Source organism: Streptopelia decaocto, assembly GCF_964273445.1.
Source record: "Streptopelia decaocto genome assembly, chromosome: 14".
Taxonomy (NCBI): Eukaryota; Metazoa; Chordata; class Aves; order Columbiformes; family Columbidae; genus Streptopelia; species Streptopelia decaocto.
In genome coordinates this window covers 15,001,555-15,020,966 of record NC_138669.1, presented here as the reverse complement: position 1 = coordinate 15,020,966, position 19,412 = coordinate 15,001,555, and the positions used below count along the sequence as shown (strand labels likewise).

The 19,412-nt window shown below is 50.6% G+C and overlaps 1 protein-coding gene across 3 annotated transcripts; it reads right to left on the bottom strand.

Moving 5' to 3' along the window:
• Nucleotides 1-1,277: 1,277 nt before the first annotated feature.
• LOC309445966 (endoplasmic reticulum-Golgi intermediate compartment protein 3-like) lies at nucleotides 1,278-14,860 on the bottom strand. Of its 3 annotated transcripts, XM_082065286.1 has the most exons (7): nucleotides 14,621-14,860; nucleotides 14,461-14,531; nucleotides 13,790-13,877; nucleotides 11,807-11,953; nucleotides 8,004-8,061; nucleotides 2,508-2,539; nucleotides 1,750-1,886 (listed from the first exon to the last, which is right to left on the bottom strand). In XM_082065286.1, the coding sequence occupies exons 1-6, from the start codon at nucleotides 14,706-14,708 to the stop codon at nucleotides 2,509-2,511; spliced, it is 483 nt and encodes a 160-aa protein (XP_081921412.1). In that variant the 5' UTR covers nucleotides 14,709-14,860; the 3' UTR covers nucleotides 1,750-1,886; nucleotide 2,508. The 3 variants fall into 3 exon arrangements, with proteins under 3 accessions (XP_081921410.1, XP_081921411.1, XP_081921412.1); XM_082065284.1 differs by lacking the exon at nucleotides 8,004-8,061 and having other exon boundaries at nucleotides 1,278-1,886; XM_082065285.1 differs by lacking the exon at nucleotides 8,004-8,061 and having other exon boundaries at nucleotides 1,278-1,886; nucleotides 11,807-11,926.
• Between the last annotated feature and the right edge of the window lie 4,552 nt (nucleotides 14,861-19,412).

Here is a 19,412-nt window from a genome sequence, read left to right as displayed (position 1 = left end):
TGAGACTGCGCTGCACAGCTCCTGCACTCAGCACCGCGTCTGCCTTTGGGACTCCAGCAGTCAGACTCTGCTCCACGGCTCCTTCCAAGAGCTCTCCTAGAGCTGCGTCCTGCGCTGGCTCCTGTCGCTCCAGAGGCACCCGGCAGCAGATGCCACGGCCACTCTCCCGGCGAGCGGCTTTATAGAGCACTCCCCATTGTGGCATCGCGGCGTTGCCGCATTGTCACATCACTGGTTGCCGTGACGCTGCCCTGCTGCTGCCCAGCGCCCCGTGTGAGGCCCGTCTGGAGGCCCGTTTGGACAGGCCTGTGGCCCCCGCCCTTCCTGGCCCGGCTTGGAGGGGTCATCTCCACAGGCCCCTTCTCACCTCACTCTCCTGTGGTGCTGTGAAGCAAAGCAGCATCCTCCGCAACCGGGAAAAGAGACAAGGAACCGCCACACCAAAGACACTGGGTCCTGGCTGGGGTTTGCCCGCTATTCCTGTTCAGAGCTCTTCCCTGCCATGGGCAAAGCAGCCTCAACTCAGGGAACTGCACTGAATTCGATTTTTGGCCCATGGCTGTCAACATCTAATTCCGGATTCGCATCTCATGAAACACAGAGGACAAACCGGGGCTGAGGGACACCCCTCTCCTCCCCTTCCTCAGGGTCCCCTTCAGCCCAGACACCTCTCTGCCCCTTCCCAGTCTCCCCTGCCCTGGCTTCTGCTCTGGTTTCCCAGCGCTTTTTGGCTGGATTTGGTGAGGTCACTGACAGCCCGTTCCCCAGCTGGTGTAGGTCCTGCCAAATGGCAGCCCGACCATGGAGCATGACGAGTATAAGGCCGAGTTTGGGGTGTACAGTTTCCTGTGGGGACCAGAGGGTTGCGCACGGTGCTGCACCTGTAAGGAGCTGAGCTGAAGCGCTGCCTACAGCCGTGCCGTTTCCTCTGGCAGTTCCCTCGGATTGCAGAGTGCACAGCCCAGGCGTGATGTTCCTCTGCTTCCAAAGACATCCTTGAATGTGCACCAGCAGCTGCTCTTCTCCTGCTTTGCAAGTGGGAACCCTGAGTTGTGCAGTTGCATGGACCTGCAGGCAGGGCACAGCACAGGGCACAGGGGACACGTGCACTGGAATCGTCATCTTAAAGGGCTTTTATAGCGTGTTCCTCAAAGTAAGCGACTATCATTTCTGCAGTTATGCAAAAGGGTCTTTAATGAAAACACGCTGCTTCCCTGGCCCAGGCTGCCCAGGGGGGTTGTGGAGTCTCCTTCTCTGCAGACATTCCAACCCGCCTGGACACCTTCCTGTGTAACCTCATCTGGGTGTTCCTGCTCCATGGGGGGATTGCACTGGATGAGCTTTCCAGGGCCCTTCTGACCACTGACATTCTGGGATTCTGTGTATCAAGGCCAAGCAGACACCACAGCTTTCCAGCGACTATCAATTAGGCTTTTTCCCCTCTATCCTGCATCTTCTGGTTATCTCCCACCACACGCAGCAGCCAGACGGGGCTGTCCCTGAGCTACATCCAGTGCAGGTGTTCAGCAATGCTGTGCTGGACCTGCTGCTGTGCATCCATGAACACCGAATAGAGATCTCTCAGAAAGGCCACAGAACCAAAACACCTTGGCAGATTCGTTCCAGATGAATGGAGGTGGCTGTTTGAGAACGAGCACAAGGTGGAGGAGCCCACGTTCTACACAACGCTGTCAGGGTTCTTGTTAAAGACTGGGAACTTCGCTCTGTTCTCTTCTAATGCTTATTAATACAGGCACTTGAAAAGTCATTTCTCTCAGCTGGCTTTTACCTTGCTGTGCAGTGACATCCGTCCCATCCAGAGGGTTCACAATGCCTGGATAATCCCTTCCAAACGAGAGATGTTTGATGTAGTGTGTCATATTGATCTGAAAAGGAAATAGTAATAAACAACAGCACAACACCCCAGCGTGAAGATAAGGGGACTAAAGTTAATTATATGTATATTTTCGGAGTGTGGCTCTGGAACAGAGGTGGGTCCTCCCTTACTCTGCACATCCATATGGTAAACTCCAAAGCACTTGCTCTTTTTTCTTACTCATGGGAGATTCCAAGATGTGGAATTTCTCCTTCATCTGCTGGAAGTCCCCAAATCGCAGTGCCCTTCCCTCCCACCCACAGAGCAGGGTCTCCCACCCACAGGAGCACACGCTGTCAGCTGCCCTGGTGGCAAAGGAATGGGCATCACCCACTTCCCTCCCCAACAGATCCAGCAGCAGTTGTGAAAATGTCAACCTTGGAAACCTGGGAAGCACAGATGAAGGAGCAAGGCAGTCTCAGGAATTGGGAAACAGGCTTGGCAAGCAACACACAGGTGTCCCAGAACATACTTCAGAGCCCTGTGGGGAAGCAGGTCCCAGGTTCTGCTCAGACCCATCAAGCCAAATCCGGCTGTGTGCAGCACACCAGGATCTCAGGGTGGCAAAGGGAGGGAAACCCAGGAGGAAAACACACAAAGGGAACTACAACACTATCTTGGCAACACTTACATTATCGAGTCCAAAGCTCTGCAGATCGTGAACTGTAACAGAAAAATAGTTTAACAATATAGTTCACACTGTGGTATCTATTTACCTCATTCTATCCTATAAGGGAGCTCCTCTCATTTCCATCGTGATCTAAAATGGCAAGAAAATCGCCTGTCTCTCTTGTTTGCAGTAGGGCATGTCATAGATGAAACTGCTGCAATTCCCCTCCTAACACAGACTAGCCACTGCTGGAGTGAAGTAACTTTAATTTGGGGTTAATTCGGATTGGGTATTTCAGTCCTCACCTGAATGTATTCTCAACCTAGGGCAAAACCAAGATCCCACGGGGCAAGCAAGGGAAACTCTCCTGCTATCTCAGTCACCACCTGATACACACAACTCCTCTAACTACTGTAAAACAGAGGCACAACAGATCTAAACTAAGAGCTGAGCAGAGCATGTGCCTTAATATCACATGCAAGTGCCCTAAAGAAGCGATCAGCAGGTTTACTCGAAGTCTCACAATCATCTCAAAGCAGCCAGAGGCTGTGGTGTGTTTTAACAGGCAATTCGTGTGCTCAGGAAAGCAGAGCTCACCCTTAGCAAAGGAAAACACACGTCAGAAACCGTGGACGATTATTTTAGGAGCTGATGGAGTCAGATCACCAAGTGCTGCTACACTATTAACCAAGATTAGGAATGCTGCTCCCTTGCAGGGTTTCTGATACACAGCCTGGCACAAGACTGCCTGCAAAGCTAAAGAACTGATTGAAAATAGCCTCTCCTTGGAAACATCATTTAACATCAGTGTTGCTGTGAACTCATTTTTTTTCCATTAGCATCCTTCAATAAAACACCAGAAGCTTTACTTGTATTTGTCTAAAACCCTTACTAAACCCAAAGATATAGATATGCAAAACAGCGAATGTACAGTTGGAAAACAAAATGCTAAGCCTAAACTATACTCCTCCTAATGCTCTGACCTAGGGAGAGGCCCCTGCATTTCACAGTTAAAATGCCCAGAGCCTAAGGCTGCAATCACTGGGATGAACGCGCTGGTTCTGCGCTACAAAGAGCTCAGAGCTGCGCTGGCTTCAGCCGTTCTGCTGCCGTCTCTGTCTCTGAGGAGCGCGCAGCCCGTCGCTGCCGCCAGCACAGCGCTGTGTGCGCCTGGGCCGGCAAGCGGACCGCAGAACTCGCTTGGCTTTGAAAAAGAGACTTACTAAAAAAATCTGGAAATAGATGTGAAATGGCGGGCAGGGAAAGAAGGGAGAAGCGGCCTCGGGTTACGCTCGGGCATCCACCACCTCTCTGGGCAACCTGGGCCAGGCTCTCGCTCGCAGCACTTACGACCGCTCAGGACTCTGTCAATTAACGCACTGAGACCAGGACACAGCTAGGACACCAGTTTTCAAACTGGGGATGAATTTTTGGAGGAAAACATCTTACAGGAGCATGGTGGCAGGAAGATGATGGGCAGCATAAGGATGCATTGTGAAGAGGGCACTGAGGCAGGGAGCAACAGAGAAAATGTTGTAAGTAGGGGAAGGAGTGAGCAAAGCCGAGAGCGTGCGCCCTCCAAGAGATGTTACTGACTTGAAACATCACATCTCAACCCGTAACGACCCTGATTTGGATAAGAATTACAGACCGAGGCAACAAAGGGAACCTTGTGGTTGGTGTCTACTACACGCTGTGCAATCAAGGGGAGCCTATTGATGAAGGTTCCTTACTGCAGCTACAGAAGCCATCACACTCGCCGGCTCTCGTCCTGCTGGGGGACTCCGACCACCCTGACCGCTGCTGCTGAGACCCCCCTGTGGTGCTGGTCCAGCTCTGGGTCCTCAGCACAGGACACACATGGAGCTGCTGGAGAGGGGCCAGAGGAGCCACAGGAATGATCCGAGGCTGGAACAGCTCTGCTGGGGACAGGTGAGAGAGCTGGGCTGTTCAGCTGGAGAAGAGAAGCTCCGGGGAGACCTTAGTGCGGCCTTTTAGTGCTTAAAGGCGGCTGATAAGAAAGATGGGGACAGATTTTTACAGGGCCTGTTGCGACAGAACAGAGGGTGATAGTTTTGAACTAGAAGAGGGGAGATTTAGAGTAGATATAAGGAAGAAATTGTTGCCCCTGAGGGTGGTGAGAGCCTGGCCCAGGTACCCAGAGAGGTGGTGGATGAACCATCCCTGCAGACATCCCAGGCCAGGCTGGACGGGGCTCTGAGCACCCTGAGCTGGTGAAGATGTCCCTGTCATGGCAGGGGGGGCACTGGGGAGCTGGGAAGGTCCCTTCAACACAAACCATCTGTAACTCTGTGATTACCCTTAAAAAAAATCCAATAGTTTACAAATCCATGGAAAACCTTCTACTGAGTATTCTGAGATTAGCAGGGTTGGAGCATGAATTCCCAGGAGAAATTCTCCAGCCTGTTGTACAAATGAGATTAAATAAGATAATTATCCCATCTGACTTCAAAAGGCAGAAGAGTCTCCAGCGTGTCACAATGTCCCCCTCAATTACATTATCTGCACAGAGCGACTGATAATCCACCAACGTGTTATCTCCAACACTGATATATTAAAATCATTTAAGACAAAGACTCTCAACCTTTCCCATCTGGTGACTTCCTTTACCACAGAAGAATGACCTGAAATAGCTCTCCTGTTAGCTTTCAGGAAACCTTCTCAAATCCCAGCCTAGATCAATAGCTCCTCCCAAAGGAGAGTTATGGGCACAGTAAGTAACAGAAATCACATTAGTTCTCTAGTAAACAGTTTTGGAAAATAAAAATGGATACGGCAACACTTACTCTCAACAGCGTGCACTGCAAAAATCGGCAAAGTAGGAGAGAAAAGAGACATATTCAGATCCTTACAATGAAAAGACACAGAGATTCAGATAGCGCAGCATTTAAAACTCGTACCGGAAAGGGGAAGAGAGACAGCCTTCTAGGCCACGTAAAATTACTCCCTAGCTAGCGAAAGGACTGATACATGGACAAGCAATCATTTAAAGAGTAACAGAGAAACAAAACTGCAGGATGAATCACTAAAAGCAAATATACAGTGCTATGTCCATACGTTAACTGAGCTCTAAAGCAGCATGCCAGATAACGATGCTGCTTATACTCAGGTTCTTTTTCAGTCTTAACAGTGAGATCACTTTAGGAGCAAAGCTATTCAGCAGTGCACTCAAGGGTTACACTCACAACATACTAACATTCAAACCTGGGCAACAAGTTTGTTCTTAATCAGTCCCATGCTTCTTTCATCAGACCTGACGCACAGAGAAGGCAGCAAACCATGAGGTTGTTTTTGTCCATTCTGTTGCAAGATACCAAGAAATGTGAATACCTGGAAGGATGGGGTGCAGGGGAAATGTATGTTTGGATGGCGTACCTCAAATGAGGTTGAGCAGTCTCCTTTCTTATTCTGAAAGACTGTTGACATGTATTCAACACTGTGCATGGCTAACCAGTGTCATCGACTCACACCTCCTCAGAGATGGGCTTCCGAATCCTTCACACAGCAATTTCGAACCACTTGGCCAAATGCTGCATCCCCAGTGGTGCGTTTTCTGTTAGGGAGAAGGTATGGAGAGCCGTGACAAATGTCAGGCATTCCCAACAACCGGTACGGCGTGAGCCCTGATGGCTTATCAACCAGTGACAAAGGGAAATGTCACGTTTGTGGTCTCCAAAACACACTTGATATAACCTGAAAACATTTATCCATCTGCCCACAGATGGGTGAGACATTGCACCTTTCAACACCAAGACAACCAAACTCGGAGTTTACCAGCATAAGAAGAACAGTCCTTAGCAATGCTGAGGCTGAAATAATAATCTCAGGCTCCAGCATTCAATGTGGGGATGAAAACAGTTGATTCCCTGTCAGATGCGACTCTGGCACAGAAGTTACAGGGAGCTCACACAAACACCCTCTGTGAAGGAATCCCGTAGAGGTGATCGAGCGGAGGATTTGGATCTCCTCCACACTGAAATAGTGGCCTTGACTGACAGAGACTGAGTCCCACATTATGTTTTTTCCAAGAAAGCTGATGGACAGGAGAAGAGCTCAGATGAGGAACCGGTATCTGCAGAAGGCCTGTGCAATAAAGACAGCCCCCAATTAGTTGGGCTCCATGACAAGAACACAGGAAGAGGCTGCGGTCTCTGCAGTAAAACAGAATAAGCCTCACTTGCTCTTGGTTGCCACTGAGAAGATGCCAAGGGATGCCAAGATGCCAAGATACAAGGGACCTAAAAAATGACAACCAGTCTTCAGTGTTCAAAACATTAAAAAGTATGTAAAATAAGAGAGGCTGTTAGGGATTATCCATAGTGCCCAAGGATGCCTTCAAATCGGTTCTGGCTGTCAAACAAATCTCTAGTAGAGATGGGAATAAACTCTCCCTTAAATACATGGGCAGAACATTAACGAAGATGTACAACTGACCCGTGAATGTGTGCTCTTAGAGAGCTAAAAGAGCTTCACCCATTTCTAGGCACAGCTGGGTGGCCCTGAGGAGGCAGCTCCTTTTCCAAAATCATCGTCTCAAAGAGCAGCTTGCTTGGGTTTCTTCTTTCCACAATCATTCCCACGAATGAGGAGGGAAACACAAAATCAGTGCCTTCAGAGATAACTTTGTTTCTCCAGTTGACCATGTAGGGTGTAAGATAACCACAAAATCTGGACCATGTACAGAACTTCTTCACCCACAGCAACAGTCACGGTCACTGAGAGTGTGTCCTTAGGACAGAGAATGTCCTGAACGTTGTCATCAGCATCAGCTTCTTTTCTAGGGAATTGAAGGAATCTAATGATACATTTTAATGAATCCTGAAAAGCACGAATCCAATAAAGCACAATGGGCAACATCTTCCCTAAAAAGTAGTGAAGATGGCACCTCAGCAGCAGAATGGTCCAAAGATAATCTAAAGGATGGATGAGAAGCCTCAGCTTCCCCTTGACTAGAAGATGGCAAGGAAGAAGGAAGTGATATGATAACTAGATGACCTTTGAAGGTCCCTTCCAACCCAAACCATTCTATGATTCTATAAGATATCACTATTGCTCTGACCACTGTGCATTTATATCTATCTCCATACTTGAGAAAGTCCTTTACAACTTCACTCCAAAAGTTCAGAATTGCTTTAACATTCTCCCAACACATTCTCCAAAATACCCCTTTCCAGAGATACTGATGTTCTGGTCCTGGCCTGAACACCTGACTTGAGGTTGTTTTACAGCAAAGTTTTGTGGAACAAGCGAGACTGAGAGACTGCCCGGAACATTCTCCTCCAAGCTCTTCCACACCCACGTGGCGGCACCTCCAGAAAACACTTTTCTACTTGTTCGTGGTGGTTCTAAACCTCTGGAACAACACTTCAACAACGGCCTCCCCACTAAAGCAGTGCCGTTGTTCTTAGGGACAGCAATGCAAAGATACTCAAAGAAAACAGTCAGATACATGTGAAAGCTAAAGGTCACCACAAGCACGAGAAGAAAATACTTTACCGTGTACATGAGACTGTTGGAAACTTTTTCCTGGTGCAAAGTGGAAATTTCCAGCTACCTGCAGGAGACAGTAACCTCTCATTAAACGGTCTGAATCTATAGAAATCAAGCAGTCACACTGGGGCTTGGATTTTTAAACTTCTGTTTAGCAAGACAGACACCAAGCAACTCATTTTCACAGGTAACCATCAGAAGATATCGTCCTAAAATAGAGATTAATTTCCCCTCTTCCCCAAAGGCATTCATGCGGAAAGCCACCATTACATACTAATATTGATAATAATTCTGTGCAGATTATTTTAGTGAGGGTCTCTTCCAACCAAAACGGTTCTATGATTCTATGAGATGCAAATGGGAAGAAGGAATTAAGTCTATTGGGAGGGAAGTGACTGTTGCTGCAGGAAATACAAAAAGGTATCACAAAAAGGGATTGGAGGAAGTGACTGAGGGGGAGAGTGAGCAGGGGAAAATCCATTAATACAAGAAACAAAGGTGATCCTTTGTATGCATCCATGAAAATAAGCTGCGTGCAAGAATAAAGCTCTAAACCTATTAAAAAAAAACAAAACAAAACAAAACACAAACCCCAAAAACAACAACAAAAACAAAACACCTCAAAAAAAAACCCATAAAGACAAAGACAGTTAAAATTTCATCCTGGAATCTGGAAGGGGTACAGATATTAGGTGCCTCCCGGACACTCACCGCCAATGACACACACTCTCTCCTGGAAGAAGTGCTCATGTGCTACGTTAGACCTTCTATATCTGTGCAAAACCTATTGCTTCTGGTGTAACAACTGCAGACCCGACGAGAATGAAGACACCCACCAGTGATACCCCAGTGACACCCACCCCTGGACCCTTCCTACCTCCAGCATCCCCCTCTGCATTGCTCCTGCTTATCACACGTGGTGATAGAGGGTCCCCTAATGCTTTGGTACCCAGAATGATGCTCAAATCACAGCATCTGGCTTGGTGAGTATAAAAGGTTTACTTTCCAGAAATAATGAATGTGGTATCCAGGAAAAGTACACAAAGGTGCAAAAAAACCCCAAACAAAACAGAGTTTGACTTAAAAAAAAATACTTAGCCTGGGCCTCACTTCTAGAATGTACTGGGTTTCATAACCTGCATGTCCGAGTGTTCTGGGTTCCGTAACCCAGCAAGCGATGGGATACTTACATAGTTATCTGATATATTTCATAATATATGTGAAACAAGATCAGAGTGGGCATCTCCCGAGTGGAAAACTGACAGCCAGTCTTCCAGTACGACGATGCTGACAAGGCACACCCGTTAACCATCGCTCCCTAGAAATCGCCAAGGAATCTGCACCTTCCTCATGCCTCAGCAACTCTGGCCATGTCTGCGCCACGTGTGCGTTGGATGTGCAGCTGCAGCACAAACTCATGGAGCTCCATGTTCTTATGTGCAGAAGGCTGAGGAGGCGAGAGCTGGTGACAGCTGAAACCCTCCAAAGGGCAGGAGATGCCTATAGAAAACTCCAACAGGACCTTCTTTTTGCCAAAACAAAGATCGAAGGTGTGCAAATTTTGGAGTTAGGAATAAGCGAGCCAATTTTGTGTCCAACATTTTCAAAAACATTGGCTCTTACAACCAGAGGCCCCCTTAAAACCAGGCTGTTTCAGCTCACAAATCCTGAAGGACAGGACTAAGTCTCCGGGGTTACCAAAGCCCTCCGAGGCTCGCTGCCCACGCACTGCTCTCTACACGCCTTGAAAAGGTGGCCCCTCGGATAACTGATGCTGGGGAAGGTGAGAAGGTGCATAGTCAGACACTGCTGAGGGTATAAAACCTCCTTGGGGCCTTGTTTGCTGAGATGTGGAGGTATAACAGGGGGATGGAAGTGAGTATTAAAGATGTCTGCGTTTTTTATTAGCCACAGGAAAATAAGATTTCAACTAAAAAGTATGAAATGCGCACAAAAAAACCCCAATCATTAACCTTATTGCTTTAATTAAATATTTACGGTAGTTATGATCAAGCAAATAAAAACTTTTAGGAAAATATACCCATTATTAAACAACTGTGTAAGACCTTTGTCCTAAAGCTTACCACGTTCAAAGTAGTGCAAAGAGCTCTTAAGCATTCATTGTTTAAGGAGTGCTAAGGCTTTTAATCTTATAATTACACTAAAAGACAGCACCAGGAAGAATACAGCTTAATAATTGCTGTGCTTTGTCGAAGTCATGATTCGCACTATTTAGCAAGCACACCTGTACAATGCATGGAGCCTTTCGAGATACAGCGACCAGCAGCAGCTTTGTCAGTGGCATCAGTGGCTGCCTGTTGAATTGTCTCATAGGCAGCGTCAGCAGGTGACACACAATGCTGAGATACTGCAAAGAAACTGCAGTACATAAAGCTCCACATGAAGGGTTAACATGATCATCAACTTGCATGCAGATATGATACGTGAAATTGGAAAACTCCGTCCATGTGAAAAGGAATGAAATGGTAAGAGCCGCCAATAAAGAATTAAATCATCTACTGTCATCCAATGGAAATGAGTAGGGTGACATCCAAGCACAGAATGCAACCTACCACAAAAATCGTTACGTTCTCAATCGTTACATACCTATGATTAGAAAAAGCCTCCAGATGCTACTCCATAAAATTTGGGTATGCTTTACTAAATGTAGGTCAATACTGCTGTAGTTGCCTTAAAATAACTGACTGTCACTGTTACTAATATAAACTGATAATCAGAGTTTAGCAAAGATGGGTGGATACTTCTGACCAAACTTGCAATGAAGGTGATGGAAACCAAACTAGCCATGTGCTTTTTCCAGACAGCAGAAGAAACTGCTGGTTGTATGCAATGCATCTGCTCTCTTTTAAAAGGCCCCTTGTAGATGAGAGGGTTTGCTCCCTACAAGCTTCTGTTCCTTTCCACAGCCTCCAAATACAGAAATGCTGCTCAGTGACACAGCAGCAAGAACATTATCACCACATTCCTGTGACAGGAGAAACTCTGGTACCTGCTTGTTGTTCAGCTCTTGGCTCAGCCTTTCAACCTCAAGAACAGAGAAGTTAAATCCAAGCAACACAAATCAACAAATTCAGTTCATGCTGACACAAGAACCACACTGTCCCCCAGAAAAGGCACTAAGGAGCTCATGTTTTGGAAAGGAAAAGTCAAGACAGTATTACTGTTAGACTGCAACACTTTGTCAGAATCATTTCTGGTTTGTATCGAAGTACAACATAACATGCATAATAACATATGACTCATAACATGCAAAAAATGTAGAGGAGAGGTTTGTGTATAGCCAAGGAGCACTTACTACAGCTTGTAACCAATAAATCAACTAAAATATATTTATCAGGTATGCATTAACACACACAAAGTTAATGCGGTAAGGGGCAAGTTGAGGCTTGAGGGTTGAGTCACTGGGGCTTTCCCAGTAGAGAGGGTCTTTCCTCAGCCAGGTTGTCCCACTTGTCAGTCCACTGTGATTCCCAGATAAAACCAAAGTCAAGTTTTGCCAGAACAGCTGCTCAATTTCTAGTGATAAAAGACCATTAACTCAGCAGCTTTATACCTGAAATGCAGCCATGACACCTTATCGTAATTTCAGAGGGAGCAGGCAAAGATTTGTCTTGCAAAACTGGTAAGTAAATAGGAGTTTGTCTAATCTGTCAGTTTAATAGATTTGTGTGCTATAAACTCTTCAGGAGTTTGTGGTGTTCAAATGCTCTTCAGCTGTCACTTGTTCCTGTGAATCTCAAAACGGTCATACTGTGATGGAACGACTATGAAAGTATCCATCATCTTACCGTGTCTCTCAGCCTCTGGAGTCACACGATTGCCAGCTTTATCCAAACGTTGTTTAAACAGATTGTGCTCAACATCCAGCTGCTGCTCTCCTGCTACGTCCATGGCATCGATGCTCAAGTCTGAAACCAGGGAGCAAGGAAAGTGGCCTATAAACACACAGCGGTCACGGCCTGTGGCCGGCTGGGGAAGCATCCACCCCGCAAAAACACAGCGTCTTTCAGCCAGGAGGATAAGAACGTGACAAACTGCAAGACTGCGTGTGGTTGGGGCCAAGTGACAGGGAATAAGATGCACATTGCAGCACCCCAAAGGACCCTTCCAAATACAGGGTTTGGTTTGGTGTACGAACACTGTTTCCAACTGCCACAGAAAGTGTTACCCTGAAAGGAAATACACTTAAGGTAAAAAAACAAAACCAAACCCCCCAGAGCCCATAATCATTTTCCAGAGTTAAGCTTAAAATTGGTCAAAAGCTGCCTCCTACATCTATCCCCTCACCCTTTCCCCTTCCACATCAGCACATTTCCTTGTGATCCCTTTGCACAAAGAAGAATGAGGAGGTCTGTGTTGTCGGCCTGGCATCGAAGCACCATGGCGCACTTGCTGCCTACATGCTGTCTTCTCAGACCGACAGCTTCTCTGCACAAAACAGCAGAGGCTGTCAGTCTCTGTGGCCTTCCCACACCTTTTAAATGTGAGGAAGGTAAAGACTGATGGTATCTTGGGTGGTCAGAAAGACTTCAGACTCACTACAGTTAGAGCCCTGTACTTATCCGAAGAAATTATTACAACAGATAGATCAGCGGACAGGTGGACAACATGCACAGCAGTAATCACAGCATCCCAGAACGTCAGGGGTTGAAGGGACCTGGAAAGCTCATCCAGTGCAATCCCCCCATGGAGCAGGAACACCCAGATGAGGTTACACAGGAAGGTGTCCAGGGGGTTGGAATGTCTGCACAGAAGGAGACTCCACAACCCCCTGGGCAGCCTGGGCCAGGCTCTGCCACCCTCACCGGGAAGAAGTTTCTTCTCATCTTTCAGTGGAACCTCCTGTGTTCCGGTTTGTACCCATTGCCCTTTGTCCTACCATTGGTTGTCACTGAGAAGAGCCTGGCTCCATCCTCCTGACACTCACCCTTACTCTACACAGCAAGACTTGAAAAATTTCCATCACTTCAGCCTGCAACTTTGCTTTGAGTTTAGTTAAAAGGTAATCAGATTATTAACACTCATTCTGATGTTGAAAAATTTGAAGAAAGGTTATCATGTGGCATTTGCATTACAGTCAGAATTTAAGTACAAAAATAAAGGAGAAGTTGTGCCTCATCAAGTAACTTCCAAAGGAGACTCTAAAGTTCTTCAACAACATTACAGTCAAATCTCGAGTCCCAAGTGAACTCTGTGCCAGCTTTCTCAGGATTACTGAGCTCTCTGACAAAGTACAGCACCACACAGAAGTGCAGTAAACAGTCTCTACCCCAGCCTCATTGATAATCTAGAAAAACCCCACTGGCAGCGCCGGCGGAAGCGCCAGCGGCCCGGCCGCAATCACTGCGTCCCCCCGGGCCAGCAGCACCCAGCAGCCGTGCAGCAGCAATCACTGCGTCACCCCGGGCCAGCAGCGCCCCAGCAGCCGTGCAGCAGCAATCACTGCGTCACCCCGGGCCAGCAGCGCCCAGCAGCCGTGCAGCAGCAATCACTGCGTCACCCCGGGCCAGCAGCGCCCAGCAGCCGTGCAGCAGCAATCACTGCGTCACCCCGGGCCAGCAGCGCCCAGCAGCCGTGCAGCAGCGCCCCAGCAGCGCCCCAGCAGCCGTGCAGCAGCAATCACTGCGTCACCCCCGGCCAGCAGCGCCCCAGCAGCCGTGCAGCAGCGCCCCAGCAGCGCCCAGCAGCCGTGCAGCAGCGGCAGCGCACGGAGCCTGCTGGGCCCCCCACAAGCACCCACTTCATCCCCAACATTCAGAGGTCTGACTCACAAGCACAAGGCATATGCGGAAAAATAACATCTAGATTGATCTTCAGCTTGTCTCCCCTCGATTTGTCAACGTACAGTTCCGGATGAACCTAGGAACAAAGGAAAAACAGAGTCCTGTTTCACTTGGAACCAAACCAAGAGGCCTCTTTCCCTCCATTGCTCTGGTTCAGGAGCCGACTTTTACGACGTGGGATGTGCGAGACACCTGAGCTGCTGCCTCCCACGCCTTCCACGGTAGCTGAGCGCTTCCCTTCCTCAGACTTTTAAAACACGTAACAGTTTGGGAACCTCAGCATTTGGGGTGGGGACGGGGGTTCCTGCGCTCACTTTCTGTTCTCCGCCTGCAGGCGGCAGAGGCGGCGCGGGGAGCCCCGCACGCGCTGCCCGCCCAGCCCGGCTCTGCGGGGCGGCCGGGGCCGGAGCGAGCCCCGCACGGCTGAGGCTGCGGCGGGGGCGGCCGGGGCCGGAACGAGCCCCGCACGGCTGAGGCTGCGGCGGGGGCGGCCGGGGCCGGAACGAGCCCCGCACGGCTGAGGCTGCGGCGGGGGCGGCCGGGGCCGGAACGAGCCCCGCACGGCTGAGGCTGCGGCGGGGGCGGCCGGCGGCTCCGCGGGGTGCGGGGCACGGCAGGGCCGCCCCGGGCCGCAGGGCTCCCCCCGCAACGCTACTCACCTCCTTGGCGAGGTAGTACTGCAGCTCCGAGAAGAACAGCAGCACCATGATGAGCCCGCTGACAACCGTCACTGCGGGGAGACGAGAACCGCGGTCAGCCCCGAGCCCGCTCAGCCCGCCGGCCCCGCGGCCCGCACGGCGCCCCAGCCCGGCCGCTCACCCAACGCGCCCCCGCACGTCTTGACCCGAAAGTCTTCCAGGGTCTTGGGGAACGCATCGAACCGCTTCAGCCGCCACAGCGAGTCCATGGCGCCGCGCGGCCCGGAACCACACCAGCCTTCCGGGGCCGGGCCGGCAGCGCCCCCGCCCCGCCGGCCCCGGGGCTGCGGGAGGCGCTGGGGCCCGGGGGCTCCTCCGGGCGGGCGGGCGCTCGCCGCCGCCTCGCCCTCTGCTGGCCGGCCCTTCCCGCCGCCCTGCGAAGGGCACTCGAGCGGCGCCGGTGCCGAGGCCGTTCAGCTGGAGCGGGTTGAGCCCAAGGCGGAGCTGGGGGCAGGGAGCACTTTTCACTCGCTTTGACAACCTCCCCATCACCTCCGCCTTTGAAAGGGCGGGAGTTGGTCACTGATGCCCTTCTGACAGCTGGTACAGTGGAGCTGCGGATGGTCCTGGCAGCGTGGGGTCACACTCACAGAGTCATCACATCGTTTTGGTTGGAAGAGGCCCTGAAGATCATCGAGTCCAACCATAACCTAACACTGGCTCTAAACCACCTCCCTGAGGACCTCATCTCTGTGTCTGTTCAACCCCCTTCAGGTGGCTCCACCACTGCCCTCGGCGGCCTGATCTTGAGGGTCTCTTCCAACCAAAATTATTCTATGATTCTATGATTATTCCATTGATGAAGTACTGCAGAAAGTCAAGTATCCCACTGAGCCTCATGTGGCATAAGGTTCTTTTTCAATACACCATGAGCTCTATCATTCCAGTTGATCGAGGGTAATATGGGGTGTGGAATACCCAGTGAATTCCGTCTTGGTTTGCCCATTCCTGGACTTCTGCACATTAAAAATATGAGCCATTATTACTTTGGATGGCACCAGCAGTAGGTAGACGTGAGAATCAAGATGACAGCCCCTGTACTGGAGTTTGTCCATTGCCCTTGCAGCACTTAGTTGCCATAAGCAAGCTGGAAACGACTTCTGCTCCCCTGAGGATGTATAAATATCCTGCAAGAGGTAGGAGTGACCCAATATAATCAATTTGCCATGTAGACCACCAGGTTTTTCCTTGGTTGATATGCAGGACTGGTGCTTTAGCAGGGTGATTCCTCTGCTGGGTACCCTTGAGTGAAAGGGGCCTCTAGTTTGGTTTCTTGTGAGTCAATGTGTGCACGCCGTGGAGCCTTATCATTCTTCTGTGGTCGTACCACAGTAATTTCCTCAACTGGTATCCCAATCTGTGTTTTGTGTTGTCAAGAGTGCTGAATAATTTGGATAAAGCCCATTTCTAGTTGATTTATTGGCTAGACTTTTCTGGCTAGAATGAAGTCTGTTTGGAGCTTGTTGTCAGCCTAAATTGACTTCTGGGCTGCCTCAGTGACAGCTGAGAATTCAATTATTACAGAGCCCATTCGAACTCAAGGAATCCTCAAAACTTTAGAAGGATGATTCAAAGTATGCATTCATTTACCCACCAAAAACATGGGATCTCAAGGGTAATCAGTTGCCAGCAAGGCCAGGGCTCAGTCCTTGCGGACGTTTCTTTAGATGGCGTCCCAGCCTGAGCAGGAGAGTCTCCAACTGCAGACCCACTGCTCCAGGAGACCAACTCAATGGGGTCTCCAGCAGCTCCATTTGTACGCTGGTTGAATCTGAGCTGGGGTCATGTCTGCTCAGTGGCCTAGAAAGGTCTCTCGGCAGAGGCATTTCGGTGGTCAGGGGCCCTGTCTGTCAGCCAAGGGCTGTGTACCTGACCACAGTCTCGTGGACCATCAGTCCAGAAGTTTCTGGGTGTTTTCAGGAGGGGTTGGGGGGCAAGTGCACCTCCCACAGCCCTAATGTCAGTCCGTTAATCTCTAGGCCAAACACACTGATGCTGTGCTGCTGTGCAACAGACTTGGGTGAACCTTTGCGCCACACCAGGCCTGTGGCAAAGCTTTGAGATAAACCGGAGTGCTGCAGGATCCAAATGTTCTACTAGACCCATCTGCAACTGGAGCCATGAGACTGTAACACATCACCTGCTGATTGCTGACAACAGAGCCCAACTGCTGTCAGCTTGTGTGCTCCCTCCTTGCCAACAACCTCAGAGGCTCCACATGAGGCTGCTCTCAGGGTCACCTAAGCCTTCCTGTCTCCAGACTAAGCAAGCCAAGCTCCTGCAGCCTCACCTTACCAGCTGTGCACTACAGACTCTCGCTGCCTGGAGGGCCTGCAAGATTCACTTCAGATTAGCACCAGATTTCTTGTCATGAGAGAGCGATAATAGCATGCAGGATTGCAAATGTGGGGGGCAAGTACTGAACAAAGGGAACAAGATGCTGCCGTTCACCCGCTGGCCATGCAGCCCGGTCAGTCACCACCATCCGCACTGCCAGAGCACACGGCTCCCGTAGCCCTGAGAAAGGCATCTGGGGGCTGCCTGCCGCTGTCTGTCAGTGGGAAGCTCCAGGATGAGGAACCGTCCTGGGCCCAGCCTGCGGCACAGCAGGGCAGGGCGTCCCCAATAGAGAGGGGGCTGCTCCCACCGCCCCGCTTTGGGGCAGCCCTGGCACGGGCTGCTTGGACCTGCTCACCTGCACCACTCAGGGCCTCTATAACATCCCTGCCCTCCCGCTCCACACAGACGAGGCCCCAGCGACATGGGACAGAGCATTCCCCGACTGGAGACGCCGCTGTCCATCCCCAGCGAGGGACAGCAAGTGTTCTGCAGAGCTGCTGAGGGAGATGGCTCTGAGAAAGGGCCCTGGAAAAAGAATCTCAAAAGAATCTCTTCGGGTGCCCTTTCCCAGGCACCGCTTCTCGCTGGATGGAGGCAGCAGCCCGCCTGCCTTTCTGCTTCCCTCTTCAGTTACCTTGGGAGGGGAAGAGCAAGTTCTTCCTCCCCGTGCTCCCTTATTAAAAATGATTTATTTTTAATGCATGAACTATACGTTACAAGCAAATGAATATGCCATAGGTATATAGGGCCCTGGAAAAAGAATCTCAAGGTGAAGACCAACATTTTCCTCCACAAGCTATGAGAACCAGGCTTCCTGCAACTGGACCCATCCCTCCACTAGCCCGGCAGCAGAGCTTGTGAAACGAGATGAAAATGCTGGTCACTTCTTGCCTCCCTACATGAGATTCCCTGTAAAATAGGGTCTTAGCATGACAGAGACTGTAGGAGGGAAGGGGATAGACAACTGCAGGCAAATGCCAGACGCACGCTGGCCTGGCTTGAAGGAAGGCAGCCACAAGGCAGCACTTGGCAACAAACTCTTTATTGGAAGCACGGGGCTGTACTTGGCGGAGCTGCCCAGGGCTCTACGCGTCTCTTGCCGCAGCCCTGCCCAGGACATGGCCCGCAAGCCTCCGGGCTAACGGCCTCGCTGCTGACGCGGCTGCTGGGGCTCGGCTCCCACCGGCTGGCCGCAGGCTGGAGAACTGCGGGCCCGTGCAGGGCAGCGCATCCTCAGCAGGACAGCTCTCCTCTCCATCTCGGCAGGCGGGCGACTTTTCTCCTTTCCCGGGCTCCAGGCTCTGCTCTTCAGCTGCCCCGGGGAATCCTTGGCCTTCATCCATGCCTGTCCTTCGGCAGGACTCCTGCGATGGCTGCGGCTGTTCTTGTAGAGGTCTTTCCTGAGAAGCTCCAGGATTCCAGAATATTGGCAGAGGTCGCCTCGTTCACACTGACAAGTCACAAAGGCTTCCAAGGTGCAGCAGATGCAGTCGATGACTTCTCTGGCCAGAAGGTCAAGCGAAGCCCGTGAAGGTGCTTTGTCAGGAGCTGCTGTTTCAGCTTGCCCAGATGGAAAGTGCTTCTCCCAGCTATGAGCTCTTTGGCCACTTCCTTCCTTCCTTCCTTCCTTCCTTCCTTCCTTCCTTCCTTCCTTCCTTCCTTCCTTCCTTCCTTCCTTCCTCCCTTCCTCCCTTCCTCCCTTCCTCCCTTCCTCCCTTCCTCCCTTCCTCCCTTCCTCCCTCCCTCCCTCCCTCCCTCCCTCCCTCCCTCCCTCCCTTCCTCCCTTCCTCCCTTCCTCCCTTCCTCCCTTCCTCCCTTCCTTCCGTCCCTCTTTCCCCAGTAAAACCTAAAATGCATCCATTTTTCCAGAAATGGGTTCCCAGCCATTCCTGTAGCATTTGCCACGTGGTATGAAGCCACTGCAGCTGGCTGCACTCCCGGCGCTGTGTAGGTGCCTCTGTATGGCAGCGTGAGGAGCTGCCCAGGCTCCTCGGGGCCATGGGCAGCAGATCTGAGGGTTTCAGATGAAACCTGGTGTGGATCTGAAATTTTCCATGAGACGGCACAGAGGACCTTGACAGGCTCTCGCTGTCACTCCTGTGACCTCCCCACACGTTACATTGGTGAGGCAGGGGTGATGTGCGGGGATTTTCTCACTACCTGCAGCAGCCGATCCTGCTCCAACAGGGCACTGCCATTAGCTGGGCTGGGCCCTGGAGCAAGATACACCACAGACCTCTCAATCAGGATGTTGTGCTGGTGATCGCCAGGAGAGACCCAGGAAAGGCCTCATTACCAGGGGCAGGCACACAACTTTTTCAAAGAAGTCGGTATCTTTATCAGGGATTTGACCCACCAGCCGCTTCTGAAAGCTTCTTAAATGGCTGGTTTTCCACCTCTGCATAGTAGTCCTTGGGAATGAAGCCTTGAGCAGCTAATGAGAGATTTTGGTGTAACTTGGCCGGGTGAATCTGAGCCTGCAAGTCCTTACACCAAGTCTGACCTCCCAGGATGCACTTCAAGTTGCCCTAGGCCAGACTTTAATGCAGCCCTGGCTTATAGTCCCTGTACGA

Coding starts and splice junctions, on each gene's coding strand:
- LOC309445966 (XM_082065284.1), bottom strand. CDS start 14,708: ATGGACTCGCTGTGGCGGCTGAAGCGGTTCGATGCGTTCCCCAAGACC. Junction 11,954..13,789: donor TCCGCATATGCCTTGTGCTT/GTGAGTCAGACC, acceptor GTGTGTTTATAG/GCCACTTTCCTTGCTCCCTG. Junction 2,540..11,806: donor TCCAGAGGCTGAGAGACACG/GTAAGATGATGG, acceptor TTTCTGTTACAG/TTCACGATCTGCAGAGCTTT.